The sequence below is a fragment of the Phocoena phocoena genome, chromosome 12 (assembly GCF_963924675.1).
Source record: "Phocoena phocoena chromosome 12, mPhoPho1.1, whole genome shotgun sequence".
NCBI lineage: Eukaryota > Metazoa > Chordata > Mammalia > Artiodactyla > Phocoenidae > Phocoena > Phocoena phocoena.
This window is the reverse complement of record NC_089230.1, coordinates 12,699,738-12,718,897: the sequence shown is the minus strand read 5'-3', so window position 1 is coordinate 12,718,897 and position 19,160 is coordinate 12,699,738. Positions and strand designations below refer to the sequence as shown.

At 36.2% G+C, this 19,160-nt stretch overlaps 1 protein-coding gene across 2 annotated transcripts in view; it reads left to right on the top strand.

Annotated features, from left to right (window-relative positions):
- Window positions 1–4,297: 4,297 nt before the first annotated feature.
- The window catches only part of OPRM1 (opioid receptor mu 1), a 53,021-nt gene continuing 38,158 nt past the window's right edge, over window positions 4,298–19,160 (top strand). Inside the window, exon 1 of one of the 2 annotated variants that reach the window (XM_065888555.1) lies at window positions 4,298–4,807. In XM_065888555.1, the coding sequence (XP_065744627.1) occupies window positions 4,515–4,807 (293 nt within the window). In that variant the 5' untranslated portion in view covers window positions 4,298–4,514. The remainder of the gene's footprint in view (window positions 4,808–19,160) is intronic. The other variant, XM_065888554.1, reaches the window with a different exon arrangement.

Below are 19,160 nucleotides of genomic sequence, written 5' to 3'. Positions count from 1 at the left end.
TGCTAAATAAAACTTTGTTTTATGTAGTAAAATGAAGTTGCACCGGTGTGTCTGTTAGTCATCTATTACCACAACATTGCAGCATTCAGCAATAGGTGTTTACTGCACATGCGTCAACTATGCTGATCTGGCTGGGGTTGGCTGGCTGTAGGATGGTGAAATTGATCTCAGGTGAGATGATTGGGGCAACTCAGCTCTAATCCACGTGTTTCTCAACTTCCGGGAGGCCAGTCTGAGCAGGTTCTCAGGGACTTGGAAGGGGTGTGAGGGAGTAAATGCAGACAGTCCAGGTTTCTTGAGACCTAGACTCAGAACTGGCACACTGTCACTTCTAATTCATTCTACTGGCTAAAGAAAGTCATATTATAGAACCTAGACACAAAGAACAGTGCAGGTCATCCCACCCACTGGGAGAGAGAACTGGAGAGCCAAGAGTAAACAGTATGGATACAAGGAGAGGTAAAGAAGGGGCCAGTGATACGTTTACAGTGTGGAGCCTACTTGAAAAGAGTGGTCAAGAAAGAGGTTATTGATCTCTTTGATCCAATTGATCAGACACTTTAGGGAGGTGAAGGGGTGAGCCACTGGGATATCTAGAAGAAATACTTCAAATGAAACGGCCATGAGGCAGAATGGAGAAAATGAGGGGAAGTGGTAGAATACGAGGTTACAGAGGTGGTAAGGGAGGTGAATTGGAGCAAAGATCCTTCAGGGCCTTGTAGGCCCTTGAAAGATCTTTGATTTTACTCTAAGTAAGATAAGAAGCCATTTAAAGATTATGAGAAAAGGCAAAACATAATTTAATATTTAGGGGATTTACTACAACTAACGAAATGCTGGGTCGACTAGTGGTTGTCATGAAAATTGAAAGATTAATTGAGAGCCATAGACAGATATGCACTTATAGACAATAAGAGGAATTGGTAAATTCTACATGTACAATCCTATATACAAAACTATGTATATAATACCTTAAAGGAAATGTAATGGTTATTGAAGGTAAAGTGATTTACAACCTGCTTATGTTGAATTTAGAAAATAGCCCAGCTAAGCAAAGACTTCACTATAGCTATGACCTTGGATGTATTACTGCTGCTAATCATGTGTTCCATTAACAGCCACTCTCCAAAATATCAGGACTAAGCTATTAAAATAAGTGTGGGATGATGATGGCAGTTATATGAATAACTAAAGCCAATATATTTTGAAGTTCACGGAAGAGGAGGGACTTTTAGTACTTGCCTAAGATCCAGCTTGGCTTTTACTGAATGCGTTGCTTTGAAGCAAATATTTTTATGAAAAAATGTATGATATGGGTTTTATATCAATGGTAAATCTTGACTCATAGATAAGTTTTTCTTTCTTCAAATAGAAAATATAGGCTAAGCAAAAAATATCAACAAAATCGCAGATATTGCTAGTATACAAGTAACATAGTAAGGCTCAAGGAAACTAAAGGTTATATGGTCAGAATCCATGTTATAGAAAATAATTTGGCTTGTAATAAATTGACTTAGTTATTTACAGTCCACCTCCTTTCACAAGAGACTTGAGTTTTCACGTAGACTTGAGACAACTCAGCTAGGAAATGTGCAATTATGGAGAAAAGAAAGAACACCTCATAAGAGTAACTAAGATATAATGTAAACTTGAATTTCAAGTCTTTTTACAGAATATACCAAGTGGTATTCTTTTCTATAAAAGCTCTTTCCTGGGTTTCTCAAGGTTGTCTTGATATTTGAAAGAGAAATTAAATTTGTTCTGCATTTTCCCAAATTGGATATTGAATAGGTGGTACACACTGAGATATAGATGTTAATACAACTTCAGGGAAGCCTTGAAATCGTGTCCAGAATATCCTGCATTCAAAGCTGAGATAATAATTCTCCTTAATGAAAATTGAGAAAAGTAATAGAAAAGGAAAAATCAAATTTCAGTTAAAAATATATAGTTAAAGCTCAAATTCCTACTCCATAGAACAACTACACTTTTATAAAATAGAATGAAAACCAAAAATGTTTCTGGAGAAGGACAATGGAAACTGGATTGCTCTTTGACAGTAGTTCTAGAAGAAAAGTCACATGACCAGTTGATTTGTCTACATATAAAGTCCTGGCTGGTGGACAAAATATACTGAGTTAAAAAAAGATTAAAATGTTATCATTAGAGTATACTTGAAGTTTTTAAGCTGTGCCATTTAAAAAACCACTCAAATTATTTTAGATGACATTATTGTCTTAGTCATTTGGGGCTGCTATAACAAAATACCATAAACTGAGTGGCTTATAAACAACAGAAATTATTTCTCACAGTTCTGAAAGCTGGAGGTCTAAAATCATGGCACCAGCATCGTCAGGTTCTGGTAAGGGCTCTCTTCTGCATTGCAGACTGCCAAACTGCTATCTTCTCATTGTACCCTCACATAGCAAAAAGGGAGCTAGGGAGATCTCTGGGGTTTCTTTTACAAGGGTAATAATCCCACTCATAAAGTTCCCACCCTCATGAGCTACTTACCTCCCAAAGACCCCATCTTCTAACCATCACTCTGGGGGTTAGGATTTCAATACATGAATTGGGGGGAGGGGAACAAACATTCAGTCCATAGCATTTATGAAACATGCTAATTATTTTTCAACTTTTTTTTTCTACTGATGAGAAGACTGTCACTCAGCCAGGTAAAGTAACATATCCAAACTCCCTCAGCTAAAAAAGTTTAAAAAACGTACAAATCTAAGGTTCACAAAATGATCTGACTTCAAGGCAAGGGCTTATTATACTGTGCTTATTTGTCTTTCACATGAAGTAAGTTTAGACTGATTCTGTGTGTCCTCAAGAGATTGAATAATGGCAGAAAATTTCAGCTCAATATGAGTGAATTAATATACTAGTCCATAGGAGAATATGTGGTAAGGCATTTTTATTTGTCTTTAGGAGATCTCTGTAGCTTTTTCTTTTTTTGCCGAAATTATACCCTTCAACATAAAAAGATAAAAATAATACTGAACATTGGCAAAATCACCTATGATTAGTAGAGTTTACTGGTGTTATCTGTTTTCAAGACAAATGACAAAAATAATAGTGGAATTAAATGTTCTTACCAAGCTCCCTACCTCACCCCCGTCCCTGCTCCCCAAGAATATAGCTTTCTACAACCAATTGGGGATATTTAATGATAATGTTTTTGTTAAAATATATATACATAGACAAATATTCCCATGTACGGAAATGAGAATTACTTCAGAAATAGTGTTAACTTTACCAAAACGAAGACAAACAAAACAAAACAAAACCTTACTCCTGGTTGATTTACAAATTTATTTATAAAGTAGATGCTTTTGTAGATTTAGAGTTGAGTTGTCAAATTTTAAAATGTATCAATAATCCTCAGCCTTGTGTGAGCCGTTCCAGTTCCAGATGTCTATGTATCAATAGTTTCTCCTGGAATGTCTACACTAGAAAACACTGAAATAATGCAAATGTTTGGTTTTCACAGTCTTCTACTAAGAAGCACATGTAGGAAGTCTGGAGATAAAAACAATAATTAATAATTCCAAACGTATGAGATTTATATATGGAATGTCACCGTTGTCTTTCTTTGACTTTTCTGGACACCACAACTCCCTGATTTCTGTACCCAGTTCCTACGCCTCTTCCTCACCAGGATAGAAATCAGATGCAAATAAAGTTTCTACTCTAGGAGAAATAAAGGAATATGGAGTAAAGGGAATAGGTTTCCTTTCTAAAATTTTGTTTTTCATTTCTTTTTCAGAGAAGGAATCACTCTTGTTTCAGGCAGGTTTCAAGGGTTGGAAATTCTCACTTGGTGATAGGAAACACACGGTTACATTTTCGCGGACAGGCGGGTCTGAGGCAAGGAGGGCTAAAGAAGATTTTGTGTACCCTGCCCCCAAACGATTGCTTAGGCAGTAAGGATGGAAGAGCGCTGGGGTGTAGGGTGGTCAGAGTTGCATCAAGTCAATGTCTTTCCTGTCATGTTATACTGAGAAAACGGCGCTGGAAAAAGAGTGATGTCAGCCCCCTTTCTTATGCTTTACAGCCTCCAAAAACTAACTCTCTGTTTGTCTCACTCCCAACCCCTTCTCTCCAACTCCCTTCCTTGTTCTGCCCCTCCTTAGAGGTGTTTGCACAGACGAGTGCCGAGTGAGGAAACCAAGTCGTTGGATCGCTTTGCGCAAAATCCACTTCTCTCTCCTCCCTCCGCTCCAGCCTCTGGATCCCGCACAGCCCTCCTTCCCCTCCCCACAGCGGTGTGGGGTTGACGATGTGTCTCTGTACTTCTAAGGTGGGAGGGGGCTACAAGCAGAGGATACCGTCAGGTGCTTAGCTCTCTCCTTCTGCCTGACTCTCCTCTCTGGCTCCGCCAGGGTTGGTCTATAAGAAATAGCCGGAGCTGTGGCAGTGGCGAGAGGAAGCAGCGGAGGCGCGTAGACCCTGAAAGTCCGGGTGCTCGCGGTTACTCGCAACGCGGTCCCAGCCGGCCGGTCGTCAGCACCATGGACAGCAGCAGCGTCCCCAAGAACGCCAGCAATTGCACTGATCCCTTCACGCACTCTTCAAGTTGCTCCCCGGGACCCAGCCCTAGTTCCTGGGTCAACTTCTCCCACTTAGAAGGCAACCTGTCCGACCCATGCGGTCCGAACCGCACCGAGCTGGGCGGCAGCGACAGCCTGTGCCCTTCGACCGGCAGTCCTTCCATGATCACGGCCATCACCATCATGGCCCTCTACTCCATTGTGTGCGTGGTGGGTCTCTTCGGAAACTTCCTGGTCATGTATGTGATTGTCAGGTAAGGAAGGCTACAGGGCTCCGAGTGTAGATTTCAGTGGCTAATAGGGGCATAAAGGGTGTCCGGCGGGAGGGTGAGAAAAGGGAGGTGAACAGGGGAGAGTATGGAGGTGACAGTGGATGGAATGGTTGCTGTTTGAGTACAAAATCCTACTTTTCTATTCTTCGCTCCGTTGATAAAGACATAATCCAAAATTTTGGGAACGGAGAAGTTGCTCTGGTAAAACTATAAAGCTCTGGCAAAAAAAAAAAAAAAAAAGTCTATCTTACAGCTTGCTTATACTAAGCCAAGAGGGCTCTTAGCTCTTGAGCACAGTGTCCCACAGTCCCTTCCAAAGGAGCTGTAGAAACAATAATTTGTGAATAATGGAAGAGAAATTCTAGTTATTTTACCCCTAACTGGGGGGAGGAGGGGCAGGTTTCCTGCTCAGTTCTTTTCAGAGATGAACCTCGGCAACTTTCCTACTCCTGCTGGTGCCAGGGTACTTTGCTACACCACTGGCCCACCTTCCTCTTCCTTGGTCATAGCAGCCCTTATTCCACTCTTTCTTCCATCCTGAGGCCACACTCATAGAGGAAGTTTTTCTGGTGTCTTTCCACAGTAAATAGTGTCGTTTTGCTGTAACAAACATGACAGCCGTGTTGCCTAGACCAGTTTGCAGTTGGCAGCTGCAGATCTGCTAGGAGAGTCACAGACTGAATGGGGATAGGTAGGGTGGTTCAGAACTGCAGGACATGACAGTTTTTCAATGCCTCCGAAAGCTGAAACTAGTTAGAAGTGACCAAAGGCAACATAATTCTGGATTATAAACTATTACATAAGAAGTTGTAATGGTTGCTCTGGAAAAATTAAGAAGTGTCTTTATCCAATGAAATTGTTTCAAGAGAGTTCGTGGCCCACTTTCTATTTGCCCAGATGTTCCAGGTTTATCTGGCAAAGAGTGTGCAAACTCTCAGCATTGAGATTGATGTAAATAGATTGCGTTAGTGGTGATGTGCATATTCAAATCCTACATGTTAATATGGAATACTATATTTTCACTTTTGTTGAAGTAGATAATTATTTTAATACTTTAAAATGGCTCCTGATTTAGGATTTTCTTTCTACTAGGGGTTCTATGTATGTAGCAAGCATGGCATTTTCATATTTGGCTACAATATTGGCTTCATCCACTCAGCAAGTATTGCAGGTTTCAATGGAGCTCTTTAATCATTTAACGATCATTTTCTCCATTATGCTTCCATTATCAATGTGCTGCAAGTTGCTTATCAATTCTTTCTACTTTGATGTACGCTTTCTTTAATTAATGATTGTTAAAGAGTAAAACTAATTTTCCTGATCTTTTGATGAGGAATAAGATAAGTAGTTTCTCTGAGAAAAGAGCACCATCTATTGCAAAGAAGGCTAACAACAAAAGGAAAAATGCAGGGAGAAAATCAATGGAAGAATTTATTTTTTAAAACATCACTTTATGTAATTCAATATAAAGCTTCATATCAAAGATTAAAAACTGTCTCTTTTGCATTTATGATAATAAAAATAACAATTAAAGGTCTGCTTCATGAAGGGAAAATGTTTCTCATTTCTCCTAAGAAAATTCATAGCATCAGGAGTTTATAGAGCTAGAAGGGAAACTAGAGCTTTTCTAGGCTAGGTGATTAAAATGTGGCAGAGAAAATATAAATGATTTCTCCAAGGACAGATAATTCATTAGTTCAGTACCATGGAATCGCTCTTAGCCAATATAATTTTGTGTTTATTAGAGTGGCAAATCATGATCTGAGTTAATTCAACTAGAAGATTGACAGAGTAGGTTTAGATAATGATGTGGAAATAATAAATCAGTCCAAATTTATGTCTGTAATCCTGGATAATGAAGGATAAGTAGAAATTACCAAACCATCTTGATACCCTGCCATCTCAAACATAATCTTTTATGCTCTGTTATTGCTTCCCTTGGTATTTTCCTTCCGGACTTTTCTCCTCTCTAGTTTATGCTTTTCTATAAAGCGAGAGCCAACAGAGCAGCAGCTGTCTGTGAAATAAGCAGATTGGTTTTATTCTAGTGTTTAAGAGATTACTACTTGAGTGAGTTTGTTCTAAAGGCATTAAAATGTAAAACCTCTGAACTTTTGATGACTTGGAAAAGGATGGTGACACTGTCTCTGAGAACATGATATTATGCTTTACTTTTCTGTGCTTAAAGTTTTAACAAAATACATTCACTTTTTTTATACAACAGAAACTAACCCAACATTGTAAAGCAATTATACTCCAATAAACGTGTTAAAAGAAGATTAAAAAAAAAGGGCACCCCAAACACCCACCTGTGGCAAGCCAGGTGTTTAATTCCAAGGTCAGGTAATCCTCTGGGTATACGACTGTGAAACAGAAAAATAGTTCAGTGACAAATGAAGTGATGAGGAAAGCCTCTGGGGAGTGAAGAAACTCTATCTATTTAGCTGAGAAATTTAACTGGACTGTCTCCAGGCTGTGGTTATTTCACTACAAAATGATCAGTTCAGGGACATTATTGCCTCTGTTAGAAAGATGAATATAATGCTGCATCTATTAAAGTACTGAGGTGAAACGCTTACTTCCTGCTATTATTTAAAATTCAACAAATACTTTTGAATTTTCAAGTAGTTACGGTTTTCTAACCAGATTAAGATTACATTTATTAGAACGTCCTAACACATTGAGTGAACCATGAGGTCCGACGACTATGGCAACAAAAGACAACAACAAAAATAACAGGTAATATAGATGCCATGAATGATTAATGATTTTCAGTTCTTTATCTTAACTCCACCATCATCATAACTTCATCAACAACATTATTAAATAATATAACTTAAGTAACATTCTTACACAGTGCTGTTCTAAGGAACATAAGGGAGGAAAAGAGATGCTGCTACATGATCTAAAGTTTTAAAATTCAGATGTTAAATGATAGACTGTTATAACTGTTCATTATCTGAAAGCTTTTTTGGTTTTAAAGTACTTGCATGGTAACTATATATTAAAAATTACCACAGCTATTCTGGAAAAAGAAGGCGATAAAATATTACAATATGTGGCAATCATTTAAAATGGGATAATAGTATATTATTGTCAAGAAGGTTTTAAAGAAAAAAAATCAATCAAAATAATACACAAAGTTATAGCCACCAGGAGTGTTTCAGTTATTGAAAATATTTGACCAAAATATAGAATTAACCATAACTCTAAAAACTGATATAGTCCCAGATGTATTTATTTTGTGAGTTTTTTTAAAAGAGATTTGTCCATTTAGTTATGGTCTATGCAGACACTGTTGGAAAAAGTAAAGGGTTAGAAACTGTTAGATCTCTGGGGGCTATGTAAGCCATCCTTCCAAATAAAGTTCCAATGAAGAGTGCCAAATTATATGGCCTTCTTTTCTAAGATTATTTCTTAACTTGACGAGATGAATTCTCAATATTAGTTATCAGATAAGAGCATTTAAATATATGCAAGATGTTATTATCTTTGATTTCACTAAGAAGTATTTCTAATTTTAAAACATGTCCTATGATCTCTGTGTATTAAATATTATTAAATATTTGATTCAGGTTTAAAGTACAGAACGATCAGTGGAGAGCTCCTAGTAACATCTATCACAATGTGAACTGTAACTGCTGTTTCCCGTACAGGTGCTAACTCTGTTGGGAACACCTCTTTCTCAGTGTGTCCTGACGACACTAAATGGTTTTTCATTTCCTCCATTGTAAGCTATGTCTCTGTCATTTGCATAGAGTTATCACTGAGTTTCTTTTCCTTCTCTCCTTTCATGAAAGAGCTATCTTATACTTTATGAAATATTTCCAACATAAAGATATGTATAGAGAATAATATGATTCTTCACCTTTAAACATTATATATAATTATGATAATTATAGATACCTCTAATAATATATAATATATGTTATATTATATATAATATATATTTATATATACATAATACATAATTGTATATAATTTACATATTTTATACAATACATAGTGTAATATATAATATGTAATTGTATATACATAATAATATATAATATATATAAGAAGCCATCTCTCTTCTCCCATTATACTCCCTCACCTGAGACTATCACTATTGTAAATTTGGTGGCTATTATTCATATACATATTTTAAAATTTTTATTTCACATGTGTGTTTCCACAAATGAAGAGTAATCATTTAAACATGCTCTTCAAACTGCATATATTATTTATATTTTATATTAATGTTGATATACATAATTTCACTATTTGCCCAGAGTTGTTCTAGTTCCAGCAGATCAAGGATAGAAACAAACGTCAAACAAAACAACATAAAAGCAAACAAACAAACAAAAACTCACGTCATTACCTCTCCTATATCCTTTTACTTTATCTCTAAGGATGTGTTTTAAATTAATGTAAAGATTTCTTTGTGTTTTCCCATAGTGACAAATATTTCCATGTTACTTATCTACAATATTCAAAAAAATGTTTTCAGCAACTGCTGCAACAAATATATCTGTTCATGAATATAACCCAGGTATAATTTCTCCACTTCTAAGAAGGAAATAGAAATAATTTCTGACTACTTCAAAATGTCATTCAAGGTAAATACTGGCAATATTTACTTTGGGGTTTTGTAAGCCTTGGAGGACCCCTTACACATAAAAGCTGAAATGTTATTTCTTCTAGTAATGCGCTTTAGTTATGAATTGAAACCAAATTGTTTCAGTCAGCAGGAAAAGATAAACTCAATAGATAATAGCTGATTCACTTTGTTATAAAGCAGAAACTAACACACCATTGTAAAGCAATTATACTCCAATAAAGATGTTAAAAAAAAGAATACATATTTCTTAAGAATCCTGTCTTATAACTTCCGTTCTAAATCTTAGCTATAGAATTGTCATCATATAAATTAAAACAAGTTGCTAAACACTAAAAAAAAAAGTAGCATTTTAAAATATATTGATAAATATGAAGACTAAATGTTGAGTGGAATTTTAAAATATGAGACTCTCATTTTCTCCTAATTCATAGAGAAATTACCTGAATATTTGCCTTCAGAAATTAATCACATTCTGGATGTTGCATTGCAAAACTGATCAGAGAGATAGTGGCTCTACCGAGTCTAACCAAGTGAACCTTTATAAGCCAATAGGTAGGGCAGGTAAGGCTTTTACACATGATGAAACACGTGATGGGTTCTATCAGATGAGAGAGAGAGATCAATCTATTCTAGATATCAGATTCTGTCTAGGCAAGAATATTATCAAGTACAGTTTGCTTTTTTAATTCAATCATGTATTAGTTTGTCATTTGCATATATTTAAACTTCTGTTTTTAGAGATACAAGGGAATCAATTTAATTTTCAGAATTTTATTACAATATGCAGAATTAAACGGACCACATAAGTTTTTAAATCAGGGCGCCATACCTAGGTATCTAGTGACAGACTGATAATTAAACATATGGATATCCATTTTGTTTTCAAGCTATTCCCTCTAATTTTGATAAATGATAATACAAACATAAACTTGTCTTCATGCCATGAACTCACTGTCATATTTAATATGGAACTTAGCTTGTGGATTTTCTTCTTCAGCTGTTTTTAAAATATTCCCTTGAAGAATGTTGCATGTGTAGTCCACCTTCATTATTCATAGATTCTGTATTTACAAACAAGCTTACTTGCTAAAATTTATCTGTAACCCTAAAATCCGTATTCATGGGCTTTGGGGGTCTGTCACAGACAAGTGCAGAGTTGCCCTGATGGGCAAATTCCCAGCTGAGGTCAAACGAAACAACACTCTGCCTTCCCGTTTCAGCTCTCAGTGTAAATATTTCCTTTCTGAGGTCTGTTTAGGGCCACATTTTTAGCGTTTTTGATGTTTTTGTTGTTGCTGATTTCACTGTTTAAAATGGCCCCAGGTGGGGCTTCCCTGGTGGCGCAGTGGTTGACAGTCCGCCTGCCGATGCAGGGGACACGGGTTCGTGCCCCGGTCCGGGAATATCCCACATGCCGCGGAGCGGCTGGGCCCGTGAGCCATGGCCGCTGAGCCTGCGCGTCCGGAGCCTGTGCTCCGCAACGGGAGAGGCCACAGCAGTGAGAGGCCCGCATACCGCAAAATAAATAAATTAATTAATTAAATAAAATGGCCCCAGGTGGATTGACATGTACCCACTGTTATATTTAAAATACAGAACCAACAAGGACGGTTTCCTGTATAGCACAGGAAACTCTGCTCAATATTCTGCAATAACCTAAATGGGAAAAGAATTTGAAAACAATAGATACATGCGTGTGTATATCTGAAACACTTTGCTGTACACCTGAAACTAACACAACATTGTTAATCAGCTATACTCCAATATAAAATAAAAATTTTAAAGTGACCCCAGGTGTAGTGTTGAAGTGCTGTGCAGGGTCCTAAGAACAAGATGGCTGTGAGGTACCTAACGGAAAAGGAGGCGTATTAGATAAGCTTCATGTGGGTGTTACAGGGGTGTTGGTCATGAGTTCAGAGTCAATGAATCAACAATATATATTAAATAATATGCCTTTAAACAGGAACACACATAACAGAATGTTATGTATTGATTAGTTGATGAAAATGTGATTGGAGGCTCACAGGAACCTCCCTCTGTATTTATTTGCTCTAGAAGCAAAGCTTCAGTCTTCTCTAATTCAGTAGATAAAGTGAGCCTATAGAACAAAACTACCATGAATAATGAGAATTGACTGTAATAACTTTTTATTTTTTCACTCCTTAAAATTTTACTTTCTATGTTTAAATTATAAGAGTAACAATCTACTTCCCATTCAAAGTTTGTGGACTTATGTGTAGGTATATATGTGTTTTATTTGAATTTATTATTTGCTGATATCAATCCACTGGTACGGCTCAGTGTTCATAATTTTGCATATTGAAATAAAATTCTCAAAATTAAATTGATTCCCTTATACTTCTAAAAATAGAAGTTTAAATATAATTGGGATTATGTAATAATCCCATGTGAATGTCTAGATTATTCTTACAATTTAGGATTTAGTTCAGTTGTCTGAAGTCTTATGCTTCTATTTCCGGTGAAGATCTAAACTCCAGAAAGAAAACTTTCACCTAATAAGTAGTATGTAATTGCACTATAGTCATACAATCACAACTATTACTTGATACTTTTTTTTTGCTAATCACTTTACTTTTTAAACTTTTATTTTATATTGGAGTATAGTTCACTTACAATGTTGTGTTAGTTTCAGGTGTACAGCAAAGTGATTTAGTTATACATACACCTATATCTATTCTTTTTCAGATTCTTTTCCCATATAGGTTATTACAGAACATTGAGTGGAGTTCCCTGTGTTATACAGTAGGTCTTTGTTGATTATCTATTTTATATATAGTGTACTTGATGCTTTTACTCAACAAACTTCGGAGTAATTTTTAAGTCACAAAATTCTTACTCTAGTTTTCAATAAGAAACTGAACTGCCTACAATTTAATGGCTCTAGGTGTGTGAATTAGCCTGGTCCCTCCACACTAAGAAAGGTGAGAACGCTCAAATAAAGTAGGGATGTAATCTGGAACCTAAAAACCTATTTTATACCAAGATGTTTTCATGAGCCAATGTAAAGTTTGGATTTAAATGATTCCAAGATAAGAATCTCACCTCATTTTACTATATTTATGTGCACATACAACTCACACCCATCAGGTGAAGAGGGATCACCTCTCAGTCTACACCAGGGGGTGACAAATGTTTACTGTAAAGGGCCAGAAAGTAAATATTTTAGGCTTTGCAACCACATGGTCTCTGCCACAATTATTCCACTCTGCCACCGTAGCCCAAAAGTAGCCATGGACAAAATACAAATGAATGGACGTGACTATGTTCCAATAAAACTTTAGGTAGACACTAAAATTTGAATTTCCATATGATTTTCATGTGCCTCAAAATATTATTTTTCTCAACCACTAAAAAATATATAACTACCTACAAACTTATTTTTGTTTTTTGATTATTCTAACTGTGAAGATGTAAAAGGCAGACATGTAAAAACTTAGCTCCTAAAATATTTCTCATTAATGACAAAAAAAAGATTGATTTTCTAACTAGCATTTTTTAATAATTTTACCTAATCTTTTAGTTGACTTTTATGAAAAGCCATACATTTGATTATCAGGAAAATAATCATGCCACACCTTCTTTTGTTAACTCATTTTACAAGAATGAAATGATTCTTCATTCAGTACCAAAAAATGCAAACCTTTATTTTGGTTTACTTGATTATACAATGCAAATTATTCCATAATAAGTGTTAACAAATTACTTCCTTGTAGCAGCCTCAGATTAAAAACAGCCAAACTAATTATTATACATATAAAAAAATTAAAATACAAATTAGAATGTAAAACCATTCTTAGCTGACAGGTTTGGCCCACAAGCTGTCATTTGCCAAACTCTGGTACAAACGTGCTAAATAAAACTTAGTGGTCATAAAAGAGAACATATCTCCTTCTTCGGCAAATTTGATTGCATTTTGTTGTTTACTAGATGGAAACAAAGCATTTTGTAAAAATAACCTAGTACCACCTTGCAGTATTTTTCAACATGAGGAAATATCACTACAAAATGAAGTTTAACACAAACCAGAAAAGTGGTCATAGATTTTTACGACAGAGGATACTGCTTTTCTGAAACTGATGTTGAAGTTTAAATGGTTAAAATAGTAATCACACAGGATCATCTCCATGTCACCCCAGGTGTCCACCTTCAACCCCCAACTCTTCAACCAACCCAGACAAACCGCAATATTCATTACCACTCTTGGCCAGTGATTAAGGAGTAAGTGCTTAGAAAATCGCGGTTCTTAAAAATTTCCATCTATTAAATACACTTTGTGGTTATCTTAAATCAGTGCAATTTTCTAGGCTTTTCCACAGTATTTTCATCTTCAGTCATTTGAAGCTTTCAGGAAAAATTGAAATTGTCATCTGTAAATTCACATTAACTTCTTAGCAAATATGAAATCTGTCCTCAAAGACACCTATGCCTACACACACACCCACCCCCATGCACCCAGATGGTGACTGGCAGCTTCATTGCCCTCCACCTCTCTTTAGGCCCTTTGAAGCACAAAAGCTCATTGCTTGGATTTTTTTTCATCTTCTTTTTGACTTACGTAACTTGCTCATTTTTTAAAAATTTATTTTCTGTGGTTCTCAAAAGTCGCTTTGAAAAATGTTATTCCCTGTGTTTTAGAACTTAGACTGTCCAGCTGCATAAAGAGGACTAGGGTAAGCCTAGGTGTTCTGTGGTATTTGTAATCCCTTGACTTCCTGCCCATGGTTTCCCTCAATCATTTCCTAAAACTCACTGAAATCTCCTCCCTGCCTGATTTCTCATCTTTAATTCAGTCCCCATCTGTATCCAAATGACTGCTTCTTTGACCACTTGTGTTCAGAGAAAACTTTCTAGCATGTACACAAATTCTTTAAATCAGCCGGATGGCCACCAGGTACAAGTTTGCAAGGAGAGCTAAGTTAAGGAGAGTTTAACTGGGTGATAAAGAGGCCAGCTGAAGAATGTTACAGTTCCCAGAATCTCTTAGGTGAGATTTGGATCTAAATTCTAGCAAGAAACCCAGACAGGATAAAATGAATAATAAAAGTTGAATTTCCTTCCAATTAACTCACGGAACATCAGAGCTATTGCATAAATCCTTGCAACGCACTTAAGAGACAAGGAGAAGACCTCCCAGATATTCCATTCCAGTGGTTCTCAATCTTGGTTGCACATCAGATTCACCTGGGAAGCCTTTAAAAAGAGAAAGAAAGAAAACCCGCTTCCACCTAAGGCTAATTAAATTAGAAACTCTGGGCATAACTCCCGGACGCAGGTAGGTCTAAAAGCTCCCTTGGTGAGTCTAATGTGCAGTCAGGATTGGGCACACAGATCTGGACCAACCTACCTATTTCATGGATGAGAGAGCAGTCCTGTTTGACAAGGAAGTTTAAGAGATCTGTCCATGTTTCATTTCTCTGAACATTATGAAGCTGCTTGTAGAATAAATAGTAAATTAAACTACCTCCCAGAAAAGCTAAAGCTCAGGATGTTTTAACAATTTTCCTAAAGTTGACCAATCATCTCCCTTCACAGCAGGCACACTGGCATGGAAACAGTGCTAATTCTGGAATGAGGAATACTAATCACATTCAACATCACATAAATTTTAGGTCCAAATTAGATAAGATATATGGAAATGGGTGGTACATTTTAAAAGTGCTATATGAGAGACACGTTTTGTTATTTGCTTCCCTCCCACTGGGAATTTCTTCCCTTCCCTCCCACTGGGCTCACACCATCGGCATGCAAGATCTCAACATTCACCCACTACTCCTGCCTTACCATAGATCAATCATATTATTATTCTTACGTTTTGAAATGCAGTTTATCATTTTGGAATCACAGTTTCTGCAGAGGCAAAGCAAGGCATTGCATGGGTGTTATTGTTGCCATTCTTTGATTCATTCAATGCACTGTATCGCTCCAATATCATTTTGTTTAGCAACCATGATGATGGGAAGAGAATTCTAAGGACACGTAACTGCAGTTTACTTGGCTCCCTATTGATAAGTCTTTCTATATTATATGATAAGTTAATGGAGAAAAAAGACGCAAACCAATTTTTTTTTTGAAAAAGAATAGCTATTTTTAACTTAAATATTTCACATTTAAATCGGTGTTATAGTCCAAGTGTCTAAAGCAGAATCCAAGTCTAAATGCTGACTGCATATAATGAAACTCCTTTTTACTCAGCAGAGCAGTTTACTTGAATTAAAAGAAATAACTTATAATAATGGTGTCCTTTGAACACGAGCTTTGGAAATTCAGGAATTTAACATACCATCCCTGTGAAAACATACCATCCCTTTTCATAACAGACTCTGTTATGAGTCTGACTCACTAATCACAGTAAAACTGTTCAAAAAGATGGAGGTCCTCATGGAGGATGCATTTGTGATGGTACAGCGAGTCCATGTGAATGTCTATTCCTAACACCTTCATAATGGATTTTTCCAGGACTTGCAAGGCAACGCCTGTCAACTTTTAAATCAGAGTAGTAAACTCTATAAATAAAGCAAGCACAAGATAGAAAATAATATCCTTGAGACCTACTCAAGAGAACTGAGAACTGAGAGTTCTCTGAGAGTATCCAAGTACAGAAACTGTGGAACAAGGAGATCAGTGAAAGAAAAGGCCTTTGCTTCTGAACATTTTTTCACTGAAACACTGGGTTCAGTGCCACTGAAATGTTGAGCATTTTGTGGGGGACTATTAATGTTAATTGAAAAATGCTGCTGGCAGTATAACCTGAACATCAGAACTTGATTGTGCCTGCCAAGAAGAACAAGGGAAATTTTTATCAACATTATAACTTAACACTTACTCAGCCCCATCAGCTCTAAAGAGGAAACCACATGGGTTGAAGGAATTTATATATAAGCATGTTTCTGATGATGTTGGTGATCCAAGGCCACGAAAATAAGAGGTTCTATTAAAAGCAGACAATGTTAATTGAGATCCTTCAAACAGTCATTCCTTCTGATGATAAAAGGAAGCTTATTTAACCACTTTGCAAAATAAGCAAAATAGATATTTAAAGAATAAATGTAGTGCCTTAAAATTATATAGGACTTTAATTTTTTCATTACATTGAATAATTTGATTCTGTAAAATTTTTGTGAGTTTAAACAAGGAAAAAAATTGTAAGTCAAACTAATACTAAAGAAGATGAAACTGAAGCTCATTTATTTGCTATGTTTGTTCAGCACTACTTACAAAGCACCCTCCTAGAAGCTCCAAAATCTACCACTGAGCAAAATAGACCCAGTCCTACCTCTCTCCAAAAGTACAGTCTAGTGGAAAAGAAAATCAAATCATTTCACCAGCTGATAAATGCCAAAGATAGGACCAGGATAACTAACCCGGTGTTCTTCAACCACACTATCAGACAAACACTATTCCCAAGATTTATTACAACTCCAAGCCTAGCAATGGGAAAACTTTTGATTTAAGTCTTTATTAATGTTCTGAATTTCGTTAAAGGTATTATTTATGTTTCAGGTACAAGATAGAGAAAAGTGAGTGGAGAGAGCCTTGGTTAATTTTCATAGAACAACAAAACAGAATCCTATTGACCAGGATTTACAAGTATTTCTTAAAGCAGATGCTATAAACATTCCACAAATACTAAGGATAAAGCAATGGAATAGTAGAGTCTGGAATGAATGGGATTCACAGGAAGAAAATCTCAAGAACCACTGCTGTAGGACATTCATTAGTGTGTCACTACACTGAAACAATGTCCATTTTATTTCTAAATATCCTGCCATACATAAACATAGGCAGTAGAAATCTCAAGTTAGAAGTCAGACCCAAAACGTCTGTTCTTTAAAATTACTACCCATTTTGTGGAATTTAGAATACAAGTATCAAAGGAGAAATTGATGCCATCTTTTGAAAAAGGATCATTACTCTGACAAAATGCAGACGTTTCCTGCCTATAAATAAATATGTCACATTCCCACAAAATACATTGGTACGAGTCAATGCCACAAAGCATACATTAAAATACAAACCACGCCAATGATAAGAGTACAAGATATAGTACAAGTACAAGTACAATGATAATAGTACAAGAGTACTATTTTCTCAACACTTTAGAAACTCAAAAATAAGAACATATGAATGAATGAATGAAAGTGCCCATCTACACACCCTTGCAGACCTACTAGAGAATGGACTTGAGGATATGGGGAGGGGAAAGGGTAAGCTGGGACAAAGTGAGAGAGTGGCATGGACATATATACACTACCAAACGTAAAATAGCTAGCTAGTGGGAAGCAGCCGCATAGCACAGGGAGATCAGCTCGGTGCTTTGGGACCACCTAGAGGGGTGGGATAGGGAGGGTGGGAGGGAGGGAGAGGCAAGAGAGAAGAGATATGGGAACATATGTATATGTATAAATGATTCACTTTGTTATAAAGCAGAAACTAACACACCATTGTAAAGCAGTTATACTCTAATAAAGATGTTTTAAGAAAATGAAAACAAAGCATATTTTACATAAAGATATATGTCCTTTATCAAAAAATGTACTCTTCTGGAATAATAATAGAAACCGTGCTTTGGTGTAGCTGAGATATTTTGTCCACACAGTAGTTTGAAGTTAAGTTGATATTTGAAACATAATATATTGGTCAACTTTCTAGTTAAAATAGATGAAGAGGTAGAGTTTAACATGCCAAATCCTTGGGTGGGGAAGATAATTGGTGAAGGAAAATAGCTGTGATTTTAGAACAATCTAGGCTATGACACATCGGTTATCTTTAGCACACATGAGAAAGCATGCTAAAAAAATTAGTATAAGCAAAAGTAACACTTTTATAAGTATAAACATTTAAGCTGTGTCTTGTCAGAGAATAGTATCTGCCTCATTAAATTTGAAACCCATGAGAGGCATCGTCATCATCAAGACCACCTTAGCTAACATTTATTGAAAGTTACTACAAACTAGACTCCAAACCAATAATCCTTAAATATACGATTTTAAAATTTTTTCATATTTACACCAACCATTTAAGGAAGACACCAATATCTTCCAAGTTTTACAGATGAAGAAGATAAAAGAAAATTTAATTAATAAGCCCAAATTTGTCCAGCTCATAAATGTTAGTACTAAGATTTGAATCAAGATCTATATGACCCTGAAACTTAAGGTCTTTCAAGACTGCTATATTTACTTGCGTCAAGGTGAGATTTTCAAGCTAGTTACTGAGGCTTCGCTAGGTTATCTGATTAGCCTGTTATCTTACCTTACATATCATACCTTCCAGAATGTTCCCGAATTGACAACCTGTTCATAACTTTTTTCTTTATTGATAACCTGTACTCCCACTGAAGTGAGAATAAAGAAAATAGGAAACTTGTCTTTTCACAGGTCAAAATCTGGAGTTTTTCCTTCATATTAGGCCATGACATTTTGAATTGAACTTATGTCTCTGGGTTAACTGGATTCAGGTCTCTGAGTCTGCCTTTCAACCTGGAAAAAACAGAATCCTTTAATTATTTGTGGAACTTCTAACTACAGAAACTCAATTGTGATATAAAGGTACTCTTAGACTTTATCCCCAGCAGCATAATTTTATGCTGTGACCAGTATATAGGAATAATGCACATCAACAAACTGATCAGGAACCAGGCAGAGCACCAGACTCAGTGCTGAGAATGACGGATCAAACAAGGCTTTCTGGATCTGTTATTCAGCCAAGCAC